The sequence below is a fragment of the Terrapene carolina genome, unplaced genomic scaffold (genome assembly GCF_002925995.2).
Source record: "Terrapene carolina triunguis isolate 2854851 unplaced genomic scaffold, T_m_triunguis-2.0 Scaffold62, whole genome shotgun sequence".
Lineage (NCBI taxonomy): Eukaryota > Metazoa > Chordata > Testudines > Emydidae > Terrapene > Terrapene triunguis.
This window is the reverse complement of record NW_020664413.1, coordinates 62,749,757-62,766,125: the sequence shown is the minus strand read 5'-3', so window position 1 is coordinate 62,766,125 and position 16,369 is coordinate 62,749,757. Positions and strand designations below refer to the sequence as shown.

Here is a 16,369-nt window from a genome sequence, read left to right as displayed (position 1 = left end):
TCTTTCTTTCTTTCTTTCTTTCTTTCTTTCTTTCTTTCTTTCTTTCTCACAGCAAGGAAATGACATGCAAAAAACTCAAAGTTACACTATAGCTAAAATGTTACATGCATTCAAGTCAGGAAAGATGAAGTTGTGAGGCCAGATTGTGCTGCCATTTAGGCCAGGGTAAAGCTGACTGCAATTTACACTGCAGTATTTGGCTGTGGTTCCCACCTCAGCCATAACCCAGACATGTTTGTTTCTACATTAGTAAGTTCCATGGTCCTGTTCACATTACCTGAGTAGGCGCTATCATTTAAGGCAGGGTATTCATATTTATTTTGATAAGGTAATGGTGGTTGCCCCTTGCACAAAAGGCAAGGATACAGTTGCCCAAATCTTCCAGGACCTCTGCAACTTTTGGGGGCCTTCAGTGCAGCCCTGAACTGTCCGGGTAGAGGTCCTATGCATTTGCAGTGGCTCTAGGGCCCTCAATCTCCCCTGTACAGCAGCTCCAATGGAGCTATGCTGCTAGGGTTGTACCCTTCCACCTGGGCAGTGACTCAACATGGAGAGTCTCTGCTTCAAAGTTAAAGCAGCCTCAGATTCCATGCTACATTCTTTTCAATGGAAGTTGCCCATGGATTCCTTTTTATACTCACTTAACTGGGTTGCCACAATCGAGCCTCATGGCACTAAGAGAGCAGTTACAAGACCTCAGATTTAGGTTGATAAAGTAACGATGGGGGCCCACGTCCTCAGCCGTGACAACTTGACGTGGCTCCGCTGAAGTCAACAAGCTTCACCACTTCATGGTTTGTAGCTGTGTCATGCACACTGTCTGTCTGCCCCGAAATCAACAGTGTGACAACAGCATACAGTGCAGACATACCCGCACCAGCTTTTATCTAGCTACCTCAAAGAACAGTCACTGGGAAAGCGCACAGGCTAGTCACGCGAGTCCATGCGCAGGGTCCTGGGAGGGTTTGTACAGCCTATGTTGCCGCTGCGACTTCACTGCTTGGGAGACTGGGTTTGTGTGTGTGGCAATCAGCTGGCTGCAGTTCAATTCCACACCCTCAGCCCATGATTGTGATGTGTTCTTATTTCTTAATACGGACATAACCTGCCAAAAGGATACTCAGCAAATGATAACACAGGTGTTGGATTTGGTCCTCATCTGGTGTAAATCAGTATAGTCACACTGAAGTTAATGAAGCTATGTTGATTTACCCCCAGCTGAAGATCTGGTCCGTTAAATTCAGGTCCGTTTCAGTATGATTTTCACTAACCACTCACCTGTCTGACTAATGTTTCTCCAGGGAATTTCGAGAGTTTGCGAACGGTTCTGTGTGTGTGGAGTGTGATCCCCAGTGTGAGAAGATGGAAGATAACATGATCACATGCTATGGGCCGGTAAGCACAACATAAATACTTTGTAGCTGTAACCTGCTTAGTAAGTCTGCGCTAGCATTGGCATTTTTATAAACATCTGTTATTGTCCAATGGGACTTTCGCCATCATCGCTCACGACCATTTCAAATACATCAGCAGTAAATCGCGACAAGCAAAAGAAATTTCACACACCCACAGAACCTTCTTTTATCACTGTTGAGGGTTTTTTCCCCCCTCCTATGTTGAGGTCGATCCTGTTCCCCTCCATGCCTTCAGTCTCCTAGAAAAATTCTGTCTTAAGCAATTGCATTCTGCCAACCCAGATTATCCGACTGGACAAGGAATTCCTCATGGCCATCCTTATAGCAGAATGAAATGTTGTTTGCACCACTTTAATGGTTGATGAGCCCCACCGAAAAGGCTTTTTGGTGGTGGGGAAAGTGAAGTGATCCTTATATTTTTGTTCTTTGTGCATAGCCCGAATAAAAGGCAGGAACCATATGGACACTTGAATACATACAGTCCCTCCCCCAGTATATGGAAAGAGCTTATATTTTGGGCTTTCTGTGGTTACAGATTGGCTGAAAGAACTTGGCTCATTATTTATTTTTGTGACTCACTGATTACAGAGTGTGCTATATAGGTGATCACTATCTGTTTTATTATAATCTCTGCAGTTCACCCATTTGGAAAATTAATGACCTAAGTTTTCTACCAGTGTAGGAAATTTGGATTTGTAGCAGGCCACTGACAAGGCACTTGGTTTCTGCGTCTTCAGAATTGCTTTGGTGAGAGAGGGTAGCACTGTGCATCATTTTGCCTAACTCACTGTAGACCCAACTCCATTGGTTTTGGATGAGGCTTGTCATCAAGATCAGTGAACTGTAGACCCAACTCCATTGGTTTTGGATGAGGCTTGTCATCAAGATCAGTGAACTTTATTTCTTTATACTTCAGGAGACTTGATTTACAGTTTCTAACCTTAGGTCTCCATGTGTAATAATGAAAATGAAATCCTCATCTCCTGGAGGGAGACGCGACAGAGGGGTATTGCTGGGACCAGAAATCACAGGCAAAATACGGTGTGGAGATAAGCCTGTGACACAAATGATCCCATCAAGGACCACTTTGTAGCTTCATTTAATATTGAGCAGCGGTATAGGAAAATTCCAGGACAAAAGGAAGTGGACATGGGGCACATTGAGGTGCTTCCATCAAAAGCAACGAAACCAAACACTCCAGAAGCAGCGCTCTGCTAGTACTCTCTATGTAGTGCATTTCCAGCATAGTGCCCCAGGATTTAGCTGTGTGATTCTCATTAACGTTCCTTGGAGTCACACGGCTAAATCCCCGTTCGTTACGAGGGAAATGTACCCCTCTTTCTTTGAGCGTACAGCACCCAGCATGTTGTCAGCAGCTCTTGCGCGGTAACAAACGGTAGAGTAAATCTAATCCGCTGCATTTCTCTCCTGCTCCCCAGGGACCAGACCACTGCACCAAGTGTTTCCATTTTAAGGATGGCCCCAACTGTGTGGAAAAGTGCCCCGATGGCTTGCAGGGGGCAAACAGCTTCATTTTCAAATACGCCGATGAGGACCGTGAGTGTCACCCTTGTCATCCAAACTGCACTCAAGGGTAAGCTGGAGTTCTGCAAGTAGCAAGCTTTGCTATTTAGCGTTTATGTTAGGTAGTGATTTTGTTTGGTTACTGCTTGGCCAGGAAAAGTGTCCATCGTTCCTGGAAGTCTGTGCATACACAACTAGGACATCACCTTTGGTTTTAGGATCCAGAATCCAGTCATTAAGGGTTTGCATCTAATTAGTAGACTAATTAGCACCACACTTTCAAACTTACCAGAATGGGTTCTTACAGCAGCGCTCTTGGCCCTCCCGATAACCAGCACTGGTATGGAAAGCGTTTCTAATATGCGCCCATGAAAGCTGGCATGTACACAGACACCATATTGAATATTTATTTGTGCAGAGGCTTTTCTCCATCACCACATCTCAGCATCAATGGATTCGTGCCGGTGAGTCAAGGGCGCATTACTAATTCACAGATGGGAACTGAGGCAAAGGAAGATTAAGTGACTTGTCTAGGCCCACACAGCAAGTTTGCACCAGAGTTGGGAACTGAACTTAGATCTCCCGAGTCCCCACATCAACCACAAGACCATCCTTCCTGCCGAGACCCAAAAGCAGTGGAGAGGGGAGGCAGCTGTGGCTTCCGCTTTCATCTTATAGAAAGTTGTTGCTAGAGGGCATTTGCCTTACCTGTGCCATAGTCTGGCCCGATTCAAGAGCAAGTGCTGAGCTGGCCTTTTCACCAACACACCCTCTTGTGAGCTGAGCCAAGAGACCAGCAGTTGGAAGTGGCAGAGGCAAAATGGGGACAGTTCAGAGTATCTATTATTAAAAACACTAGTAGGTAATTGAACATATTATAGTCCCCATGTCATTCCTGTGATCAGCAACACTTCTCCCACCTTCTCCTCACCCGAGATGGGCCCCGGGAGAGAAGAGTGGGAAGAATTTTCCTAATGGCAGCGGCTATCGGTTATAATGAATCGGTTTAAAAAAGTTCTCACGTTCAGAAGAGAGGCAGTGTCCAAAACTATCCATAGGATTCATCTACAGGAGCCAGCAGTTCTGTTGATTTCACAAACTGGATTACAGTCCTTTTAAATACATTCTTTCCCCCGCTCTGTTGTCACCTTTGAGACCATCCCTTTCCATTGTCATTTGGCTGAATTACTTGTTTCTCCCTCATGTTTCTTCTGTCCCCATCAATTGCCCTATCTGCTGATGGCACCTGTTACCTGGTGGCGTGCTCTAAATTTTCAAAAGCAACTGAAGTGAAAAAACAGATTGACAGAGCCAGACGAGTACCCAGAAGTCACCTCCTACAAGACAGGCCCAACAAAGAAAACAACAGAACCCCACTAGCTGTCACCTTCAGCCCCCAACTAAAATCTCTCCAGCGCATCATCAAAGATCTACAACCTATCCTGAAAGATGATCCCTCACTCTCACAGATCTTGGGAGACAGACCTGTCCTCGCTTCAGACAACCCCCCAACCTGAAGCAAACTCTCACCAGCAACCACACATCACTGAACAAAAACACTGACACAGGAACCTGTCCTTGCAACAAATCCCGATGCCAACTCTGTCCACATATCTATTCAAGTGACATCATCATAGGACCTAATCACATCAGCCATACCATCAGGGGCTCGTTCACCTGCACATCTACCAATGTGATATATGCCATCATGTGCCAGCAATGCCCCTCTGCCATGTACATTGGCCAAACCGGACAGTCTCTACGCAAAAGAATTAATGGACACAAATCTGACATCAGGAATCATAATACTCAAAAACCAGTGGGAGAACACTTTAACCTGTCTGGTCATTCAATGACAGACCTGCGGGTGGCTATTTTACAACAGAAAAGCTTCAAAAACAGACTCCAACGAGAGACTGCTGAGCTGGAATTGATATACAAACTAGATACAATCAACTTAGGCTTGAATAAGGACTGGGAATGGCTGAGCCATTACAAACATTGAATCTATCTCCCCTTGTAAGTATTCTCACACTTCTTATCAAACTGTCTGTACTGGGCTATCTTGATTATCACTTCAAAAGTTTTTTTCTCTTACTTAATTGGCCTCTCAGAGTTGGTAAGACAACTCCCACCTGTTCATGCTCTCTGTATGTGTGTATATATATCTCCTCAATATATGTTCCATTCTATGCATCCGAAGAAGTGGGCTGTAGCCCATGAAAGCTTATGCTCTAATAAATTTGTTAGTCTCTAAGGTGCCACAAGTACTCCTGTTCTTTTAGTGATTTTTGGGTGCCCCAGTGTTTAGGTGCCCAACTAGAGGCACCTGAAAGGAACTCAATTGACAGAGGGCCCAGTAATTTTGAAATCAAGTTGATCCCCCAAAATCACTAGTTGCTTTTGAGAATGTAGGCCATTTTGTCTGGCAGGGAAGTGTCTGTATCCAGATGAGGCTTCTGGGCCAGCTGAAAAACCAGCTGACATCAGGTATTGCAGAAACAAAGCGCCCAGTGCCAGAGGACTTGACTTCAAACACTGCTCCTGGTGTGTATGGATCAAGAACCAAGTCACTTTCTAATGGCAGTCCTCTGAAAACAGGCCCCAGGTCAGCACATTTTAAGGGATGTGAATTTTTACCAGCCAGAGGCAAGGCTTCAGAAAGTGGCATGAGCATTCAGAAATCCTGTACCCAAGTAACTCTAGAGAAGTAAGCAATCATCATTTTCCACGAGCCACTTGAGTTAAAAATATTCTTATGAGGAGACAATGGGTTATGTCCAAGGCAGAGGAAGAGCAAGAAAACTTCATCCAGTGAAGTAATCCTCCACAGGAGGATTTTATTGTTTTGCAGCTAAAATTAAAGCAGGAAATTATTCAATATAATGTTGATGTCAACAGCTGTTGCCATTCAAAATGAGACCTTTTGCTGTTTTTGCAAATCTAATTACAATAGAGCCATTAGGGAAATGAAAGCGAGATCGCAGAGACACAGCCAGGATCTGTTGCAGATTCGTCTTCCTCTCAGCCCTTTTAAATCAGAGTTATGCAATTTAAAAAAAAATGAAGGAGAACAGGATAGGAAGAAACTCTCTATGAAGAGAGAAACTTACCTCAGGATCAGGGTTTCCGATGATGGCTTTACTGGACTATGGAAGTGTCATTCCGATCAACTCCTCCTATGTCTAGATCAGTGGTTCCCAAACTTTAACAACCTGCGAACCCCTTTCACTAAAATGTCAAGTCTTGTGAACCCCCTCCTAAAACTGAATATTTCCAGGGATTTTCTCCCTTACCTCAGCATAAATTATAAAAGCAGTGATATTGGAAATATAAAATTTGCATTTATGACATGTTTATTACACACTATTTATTAATTATTTATCATTACAGTATTTTTATTACATTATGAAAATGGTAACACTCTTCCAAGATCTCACGTTTGTAGCTTGTATCACTTTTGATTAAGCCTGTTTAAGACAAGGCTCCTATCAGAGGCACCAGTAGAAAAAAGGGGTGAGGGGGCAAAGCCCCTGTGCACCCCAGGACCAGAGGGGGCACCACTGGAAAAGTAGGTGTGCCCGCGAGGGCTACTGGAAAAAAAGGGAGGGACCCACGGGGGGGGTGCACTGACGCGGGGGCAGCACGTGACCCTTGTTGCCCTCCCCCCATACTGGCGCCTCTGGCTCCTATGTTTCATCAAGGAGTGTCAGATGTGAAACAGCAGGAAGGTATTAAAGACGCCAACTCAAAGAGTTCCTCCTACACAAGCATTCAGGTCTTGAGCAATCCAGACAAACAACGTACGTTACAATAAAGCTTAAACTTGTTCTTCATAATCATTTAAAAACAACACTAGCAGCCTATTTAATTTTAAAAACAGCAAAAAATATCCTCCTACCTTTCCATTCCTTATAAGGAGCCTTGAAGTTTAAATCACCTCAGTGTGATAGATGTGCTTGCATTGATCTGCTTAGCTCTTGGAAGTCCCCAAGGCTCTGGGCTGTTGGCCCCATGCTGCCGGGGTCCCTAGGGACAGCTCTTTCCGCCATTCGGGAATTTTTTCCCGAGAATCCCCTGTAACATTTCGTGAACCCCCAGGGGTTCATGAACCCCAGTTTGGGAACCACTGGTCTAGATTCTACATTTACAATCTGCCCTGAGCAAGGGGTCGCATGGAGCTGCATTGGCCCAAGAGCAGACTAGAAATTCACACTTCTGCCTCTGCTCCACCCTTTTTCAGCGGCAGACGTAGGTAAATTCAGCTCAGTCACTTCTGTATACCCAGCCAGCTAATCAGGCCCTGGAAATGGAGAGACATAGCCAATGAACCTTCCAGTTCCCCCACCTATTGTTCAGAGCACGGAGTATTGAACCAATGGGCCCCTGTTTTCCCCATCATGGCTAGAACAGGACAATATGCGGGTAGGGGAAAAGGGAAATTACCCCTGTGCAGCTGAGGAATGACTGTGCCGATCTAGCCCTTTGGGTTCTTAAACAACTAGAAAGAAGCAAGCCATTGGGATTTTGCAGGGCCCTGAGCAGCTGGACTTTGAATTGATAATATTCACTGGCAGCTCTTGGCTGAATGGAGCCACAGCTCCTCGTGCATTGGGTCTTTGTGTTGTCGTTTGATACTTTAACCTTCAGCTTTCCCCTCATCCAGCAGCCTCCGTGCTGCCAGGGCTCATTAGACGAATGAATATGTCACATTGCCAGGATATGCCAGTCTGCGGATGAACGGCAGACACCCGTAGTGATGGTACCAAAACGTTTTCCTCTACGCTCCCTGAGTAACATGCACACAGAGGTATGGTTGGGCTCTAGAGCAGGTAGGTTAGCTTTGGCCAGTCAAATGCTAGGTCTAGTGACATCCTCATCCCCTTTTTATAAAAGGGGGAACGTTCCTTGAAGCCACTGATCAGACACATCTGGATTTAGATTAACAGTCTGGAAAACGTCTATGTGCAGCATAGTGCATTTAAAAAAAAATAGTAATCTGGTTAACCTCAAATGTTCCTTTCTGGTACTTCTAAAAACATTCTTATATCATCTCAAATGTACTTGTATCGCTCTGCAGTTACGTTAAACTGTGATGGTCATAATGAGTGCCCCAGATGTCTGGTTTTTATACATCGTCCGTCTTCTTGCCAACATTGTCAGGCTCTCATTGAATATGCCCGGGGAGAGAGAAGGAATCAATTTGTCTTCCCCGCCCCCTTCTAATTTAGAATTCTCCAGCTTCACTGCCTTCCTGTAGGATTGAGTATTTAAATTTTCCTCCTTGAGCAGAATTCTTCGAGAAGAAGAAAAAAGGAACAGTGATGGCATGTCTCTTCAGATATTTGGCCCTCGATTAACCTGGTTCAGCAAAACCATAATCATACTCCATCTAGCGTGTCTGTTAGCTTCCGTGCTAGATCGATTGCGGGAGCAAAATTGACCCCAGCGGTACAGCGAACATATCTGTCAATGAGTGTTATGCCGCTGCAGAGCACCAATCAGATACAGTGCCACCTTGTTCCTGCAGAGCTGCTCTTTTAGGATCAGGATATTTGCCAAACTGGACCGTTAGTTATCAAGTCTGGTCTCCTGCTTCCAGCAGTGGTCAATCCCTTAGGTTGCAGAGAAAGGCAACTGTCCCACCTCACCCCTTCTCATAAAGCACTTGGACAAAACTGCTCCTTGGTACCTGCAGGTGATCAGTTTGCACACTGGAGCAGGGATTTATTACCCCATCTGAACAGGTATAATTGCAAATACTGTTAATGATCATCAAATCATCCAGCCCTTTTAATTGTCTTATACGGACCAAGAGAACTGTATGCAACAGCAACCTCATTTAGAAACTTCCAGCGTTTTTGTCATCAAGTATCCAATGCCAATTTGGAGCAGATCTGAGGCACACAAGACTGCTATCTCCTTTAGTTCATGGGCGTTCTGAAGGTATTGGCAGGTTCTCCCGCCCAGTGATCCAAACTGGAACGTTTCCAAAGAAATAAAACATAATCATTTTTAAAAGTCTCCTCCTCGGCATAGGTTTCAGAGTTGTAGCCATATCAGCAAAAACAATGAGGAGTCCTTGTGGCACCTTAGAGAAATTGTGTACCAATTTCATTAGAATTGTGTGCTATTTGACTGGAAAACTAAGGACATTTCATGGATTCTGACTGGGAAGAGCCTTGCTTCCTCTACTCTAAGGAAAACTGTATCTCTGTGTTACTGAGGGAGCTAAGGAGAAAGGATCACTTCATGAAAGGACAGCTGTTGTTTTTACTTTTACATTTTATTAACCTGCTCGTTTCTTTTCAGAGGACAGTTACAGAAACTCCTCACTTAAAGTCGTCCCAGTTAACGTTGTTTTGTCGTTATGTTGCTGATCAATTAGGGAACATGCTCGTTTAAAGTTGTGCAATGCTCCCTTCTAACATCGTTTGGCAGCCGCCTGCTTTGTCCACTGCTTACGGGAAGAGCAGCCCATTGCAGCTAGCTGGGTGGGGGCTTGGAACCAGTGTGGACCCACGGCCCCCCATCAGCTCCCCGCACCCCTAAGTTCCCTGTGCTGCAGCCGCCCAGCAGGCTAGCAATCGGCAGTTCAGATGTCCCTCCCCCCACTGCCTTGGAGCTGCTCCTAGAGTCTCCTGCTTGCTGTGCAGGGCGGGGGAAAGGGGGGCTATTGTTAGCATGTCCCCCTCCCCCTGCTCCTGCACCCCGCTTATCCCTTCTCCATATAGAGCAGGGAGGAGACACGGACGGAGAGAGAAAGAGAGAGCTTGGGGCAGCAGCTGCTGTCTCAACTTCCTGATCCACTTAAAAAGACAATGCACTTAAGAGTGGGTCAGCTTACTTAAAGGGGCAGTGTGCATCTCTCTCTCCCACACACAAGGTGTGTGTCTGTCTCTGTCTGCTGTGCTGTCTCCCCTCCCTCGTGTTCGTGCTGTCTTGTGTGAGAGGCTACATTAACAACAATATGTTAACCCTTGAGGGCTCAGCCAAGTGCTAGTTCATCATTTAGCAGTAAGGCATTCCCTGGGAAATATCCCACCCTCTTCCACCCTCTGACTGCACCACCTCAACCAAGCTGTGAACAGTATTAAATTGTTTGTTTAAAACATATACTGTGTGTATATCTATATAATATATTGTTTTTTGTCTGGTGAAAAAAATTTCCCTGGAACCTAACCCCCCCCTTTTACATTAATTCTTATGGGGAAATTGGATTCACTTAACATCGTTTCGCTTAAAGTCACATTTTTCAGGAACATAACTACAATGTTAAGCGAGGAGTTACTGTATCTAAAACCCTATACTGGCTACCAAATGTATCTATTTTTTTACCAACTGTGTATGGACTGTTATAAATCACTACACATCTCATTAACAAACAGGTATATGTACCGACTAACCAATTCATTTACAGGGAGAAGTTGGAATGAAATCACATTCAGATCCTCAGTATTCCCAGGAGAGGGAAAATCTGGAGACGAATCAGTACCACACGAAACGTATTGCTATTGTCATGTGTGGTCTGTAAGTCTTAAAAGCGATCTGGAAACATTGAAACCAAGGCAGTTATTTCCAGAATAAAAGTGACTGGTGATTTCAGACGGAAAATGGGGATGGTTCTCCGGAAAATTACTAAGCACCAGATTCTGCCACCCTTGCTCACGTTGAGTAGTACCTTACTCCTTGTGTGGTTATCTTGAAATTAATGAGCCAAGTTGAGGTGTAAATATTACTCAGCATGAGTAAGAGTAGCAGAATCTGCCCCAAAAGGGACTTCTGTTTGAGACTGAGACAACAGTGGCATAAAGATGTTATATGTTTAACTCAAAATCGATGGCATTGCTGTTTAGACCACAGGAGAAGTCCAAACGGCCAACAGAACAGTTTCCCCAGGTTTAGGTCTTATTCTTCAAAAGCTTGAGAGAATAAATGCAACAGAGATGTAAAATGATTCCAAGACAACGGGCTCTTCTTTACATTAGGCTGCCAGTTATCTGGACTGATAATGGGCTTTCAGGCCTCTAATTTGAAGAAGGTCTTTTTATTTATAGCAAGGATCTGAGCTCAGCAGCTTTTGACATGCTGTAGAATGGGTGCTCTGAACAACTTTTCTGCCTCCTTCATTACTGAGCTGGGTTTTTTGGGAAGTGCTGAGCATGCCATGTGGGGAAGAAGAAATGTTACAGATGTGCCTGAGGCTGGACAGAATATAAACCCTTGAAGCCCAAGACAGTTGAAATTTCAAAAGAGCCTGTCACAGTTCTCTGTACTATACACTATGAATTGTATTTAAATCCAAGCCTGCCACTATGCAGTCTGTCTAGCTACCTGGCCATTAAGTGTATCCACTTCATGTACAGAATACTGCTTGAGTTCATTATTAAGGCAACCTTTGCAATCTGTTTTTGTTTGCCTGTCACAGCATTTATGCAAAAATAAAAACATCAGTAAACAAACAAGAACTGAGGTGCAGTATTATACTGCTCTTCCCAAGGAAAAATGGTCAGTGAGACCGGCCTTCAGTGAAATCAGTGAATTTATTTTTTAAAGGCAGATTGATGTTTAAATATTTTATTTTAAAGGAAGTAAGAGCTCATAAGTGGCAAGTGATAGCGAAGTGGAGAAAAGACCCCATGGGAGCCTATTTAAACTCCCTCAAATCTTTTTCAAGTCTCCTTCTATGAGAACAGAAATGAAAGGCTGGGATTTTCAGAGAGTTGCTTCCCTTAAGCTCCTTTGAAAATCCCAGCTCCTTGGCCCTTATTTAAAGACCTAAAAACATGGTTTGCTATTCATGAGTGCCAAGCACCTAGCAGCGCTGGTGGGTATTCAGCACTTATGAAACTCAGAGTGCTTGTTTGAGTGCCTAAATATTGACGTAGGAGCTTAACTTCATAGGCACCTATTTTCTGAAAATCGTGGCCACTGTCTTCATGCCATAATTGACTTTCCATTTAAGCATCCTGCCATCCGCATCATAGACTGCTCCTGCCGAGGGGATAGAGAACTCCATAAGGGCCCCAGTCCCACAAGCAGCTCCGTGGAGGCAGATCCCCATGGACTTCAGTGGGGCTCTGTGTGGGCATAGGAGTCTTGCCCACGAGGAGTGGTTTGCAGGTTTGGGACTTAAATCTTCACTCAGCATCTACTTCGCTCAAGGCTGTTAGGTCCTCCAAAACCAGTCGATTTCTCAGGATTCACAGAGGCTCTGTGCCAGTTACTGGTTCCCCAGAGCCCTTGGCGGCACAGTTCTGGTAACGCCATATTGCTTAGGGCTCCTTTACTAGTCGCTGCTCTTGGAGCTCAGCCTCCCTTCAGGGCTGCGGAAAGAGATGCCACGCTGTGGAAACTCATTGCGGATGGAGCCCTGTGGATTTGGTGTGAGATGATGCTATGGAAAGTGGCAAGCTTCTTCTGCCATCGCGGCTTGATCCCAGCGAAGGGGCTTCAGGGAAGAAGCCTGGGCGACAAAGACAAGAAGTGCCACTCCCCCTCATGCCCTGCCCACTTCTGCAGATCAGCTGCCATGAGACGAGGGGATGACAGGGCTCAAAATATTTCTGCCATGACCCTGTCTATGAGTGAGTACAGTATGAACAACAACATTAATTAAGGAAAATAGTTCTCCACCTAACTCCTGTAGATCTTGAACCATGCAAATGAGCAGCCTGTGTGCAGTAATCACTGGTTTGATATTTTAAACAACAGCCAGAAAGGCAACTGTATTGTTAGGCCTCCCACGTAAGCAGGTGAAACCTGCCTTAAGTATTGTTCGAACCGAGATTGGTCCAACCTTATGCTGCTGGTGCTGCTTTTATTGTTCTCTGCTGTCTGTACTTTGTGTCACAAGCTGTAATTTCACGATGCCTTGGGTGTCTTTCGAGAATTATAATTAACAGTTTGGCACATGGCAGGGGGGGGACTCCTGTTTTTTTCTGTCTGTAAATAACAGATTTTTCTCTCTTTCTCTCCCTGTTTTTCAATTTGGATTTGCTGCAGGTGCATAGGCCCCCGTATTGAGGACTGCATCGGCCTGATGGATAGGTACTTGCTGAGTACTTTGCTCCCACTGTCCCCCTCCCATACTCCACGTGTGGGCCAGGGCGCGTGTGTGCATGTCCCTCTGAATGGCGAATTATATTTTCTGTTCTGTAATTGCCTGCAGGTGTAGAGGCCCCACTAGTCATGACTGCATTTACTATCCATGGACGCGCCAGTCCACCTTACCACAGCATGCTAGGTAACATCCTCCATCTTTCCATCTTGTACCTCAGGATCCTTCCCCAGTTACCATAGGAGAGTTGTACTAACCAGTTGGGTTAGAAATATGAATTAGAGTGCGTAAACTGTGTCATAATGTATCTTCAAGAGTAGGGTATATACAGCTCAGCTTTTAGGTTGCTTTACAGTGTGTAAAGTGAAGTTAGCTATGCCATTAATAGAAATGGTTGAAAAATCCCCAGAGCTATTCTGTATGACCTTTTCTTTTGTCAACAAAAATTCACAACTAAACAAAACAAAACAAAACATTTCATGTAATTGAGATTTTCATTTAGTTTCGGTTTTTGAAAGCCAAAATGAAAAAATTTGAATTACAACTAAGGGATTTTTTTTTAATTTGTTTCTCAAAATTTAACTGTGTTCATAAAACATCACAAGGTAGACAAATCTATTTTTCTACCAAAAAAATGTATCTCAAAAATTGTTGACCAGCTCTAGCCACCTTAATTGTTAATTTACTATTCAAAAATGGCACTGGAAGTTGAGAAATTCAGTTTCTCCTTGCATCAGGTTTGGTCTAAAATGCATCCATGACGACCAAGCCAAATTTATGTAGGAAGAATCTACATATGTTTGAGTTTAAGTTAGGCCTCTGTGTTCCCCTTTGTTATATCCCATTCATGTCCTATGATTTTTTTTTCCATTGGATTTATTTTCAATTCAAACTGGTTAGTATAGCTTCCAGGCTCTCAGGGTCTAGAACCTGACGAGGAGTTTTTCCTTTCAACCAACTTCACCTCATAAAGCATTCTAGCTGGTTTTCCTCAGAGGAGCCGAATGTTTTTTTTTTTTTTTTAATGTTTCCATGCCTCCAGGTTGCTTATTCAACATGAAACTCCTTATTTTCTAGCTGTTGACTGATAGTGTTTATACTCAAGGGAGAGTGGTGTGAAAAAAATACAACTAGAAATGCTAGCCAAATCTCCTTCTTAAATGGTCTAGGCAAGATCTGTTAATATTTGTTCCAAAGCCCAATGCAGTTAATGGGAAGAGGTCCAGATTTTCAGGCGTGCTTATTGATCATGGGTACCTCAGTCTGACGAAGTGGGCATTCACCCACGAAAGCTTATGCTCCAATATGTCTGTTAGTCTGTAAGGTGCCACAGGACCCTTTGTCGCTTTTTTCAGTTTTTAAAGGCCCAACTTAAGACTCTTTGAAAATAAGGGCCTCTTAAAGAATCTCAGACTGTGCACCAAAAACTGAGGTGCCCCAAATCACCAGGCACTTCTGAAAATCTTGACTTCATTGACTTTACTAAGCTTTGAATCAAGCCCTTTGGTCCCAAATGAGCAAAGCACTTTAGAACATGCTTACCCAAAACAGCTTCAACAGAACTACACACACGATTAAAGTTAAGGACGTGCTTAAGGCCTGGTCTACACTAACCCCCCAATTCGAACTAAGGTATGCAACTTCAGCTACGTGAATAACGTAGCTGAAGTCGATGTACCTTAGTTCGAACTTACCGCGGTCCAGACGCGGCAGGCAGGCTGCCCCGTCGACTCCGCGTACTCCTCGCGCCGAGCAGGATTACCAGAGTCGACGGCGAGCACTTCTGGGTTCGATTTATCGCGTCCAGACAAGACGCGATAAATCGAACCCAGAAGTTCAATTGCCTGCCGCCGAACCAGCGCGGTAAGTATAGACAAGCCCTGAGTGATATGCATGATTGGGGCCTTAGTCGTTTTTTTAATTATTTACAATATTGTATTTTAAAATGAGAATGGAATAAACAACATCTTAAGAATATGTTATATGCTTTGTACTGGAAATACTGGGAAGATTATTGGTAAGTAATGACATCACACCAGTCATTGTGTACATCAGCTGTGGTCTCCAGTATACATATTTTAAGTAAAGCTGCTTGATATTGTTAGCACAATAGGGGGAGAGCACATCAGACTATTCATTGTTTGATTTAACTGGCAGAATTGTAAGCTTAACTTTGACTTCAGAAGATGGATTTATTGTCTAGATACTTACTTAAATCTCCAAGGGCATGATCCAATGCCCATTGAAATCAATGGAAACACTCACATTAATGTCATTGTCTGTTTGATCCGATCCTAAATTTATGTAGCAAAATGAGTAATGAAATATGTGAGAGCCAAGGTGGATGAGGTAATATCTTGTATTGGCCCGACTTCTGTTGCTGAAAGAGACATGCTTTTGAGCTTATACAGAGCTGTTCTTCAGGTCTGGCCCAGGCTTAAAAGCTTGTCTCTTTCACCAACAGAAGTCAGACCAATAAAAGATATTACCTCACCCACCTAGTCTTGCTAATATCCTGGGACCAACATGGCTACAACAACGCTGCAAACACTAATGTGGAAATGTGCGGAATTCGGGATGTGGCACTGTGCTACAGATGATATTTGCTAGTATGCAGTCATTTTTCAAGACCTTAAAACTAACAATGCGGATCCTTTTTATTTTAAGACGTGTAGACAAGTGAATTCATCTCTCTGAATCTGTGATCTGATGTCAAGTCAGTAAAACAGACTGCTGAGGTGTGTGTGGGTGTGAAAATTAAAATAGATGTTTTAATCCATTCAAATGAGGCATGTCCTGCTCCATTCTGTATGAATAATGAGTGACCCTCAATTATGGAATCTGGAAAGCCATTTCAAAGAAAGAACATTTCCTTTAAAACTGACAACTTTGCTACATTTATTTTGTGACAATGATTGCCATGTAAATGTGATTAAATTTTAGGATATGTATGTTTTGTCACTTTCAAACCTGCGTAAGAAATTTCAGAGCCAGTTTACAGCTTCCAAACCTATATTTGTTAATTTTTTTTAAATGATCCATTTTTAAATGATGCCCTTTTTTGGGACAAAAAATAAGCAAAACTGCACTGGCAAAAATGGTATATTTTCTGTGTAATGCAAGTGGTGAAAACCAAAGTGTGTCTGTTTCACTTTAAATGCAACGCTTTACATATTCCTCTAGCTACGTTTTATCCACCATGACCTACTTCAGGTCATTAATGTCTAGTCTGCACCTTCACCATTGCTTCACATTGACTTGAATCAGTACTGGATTGAGAGGCAGAGGGCTCTGTTGTTCAACCAGCCAGCAGAAGATGAGAACAAAGTCTGTAATGCAGACACATGAAATATTTCTCACTTCCTTCATC

General features: G+C 43.7%; 1 protein-coding gene across 1 annotated transcript in view; it reads left to right on the top strand.

Moving 5' to 3' along the window:
* ERBB4 (erb-b2 receptor tyrosine kinase 4) overlaps nt 1-16,369 on the top strand; it is a 940,185-nt gene that overhangs the window by 731,698 nt on the left and 192,118 nt on the right. Inside the window, exons 12-15 of the mRNA XM_029910528.1 lie at nt 1,302-1,395; nt 2,855-3,009; nt 12,945-12,989; nt 13,111-13,185. Coding sequence (XP_029766388.1) covers nt 1,302-1,395; nt 2,855-3,009; nt 12,945-12,989; nt 13,111-13,185 — 369 coding nt within the window. The remainder of the gene's footprint in view (nt 1-1,301; nt 1,396-2,854; nt 3,010-12,944; nt 12,990-13,110; nt 13,186-16,369) is intronic.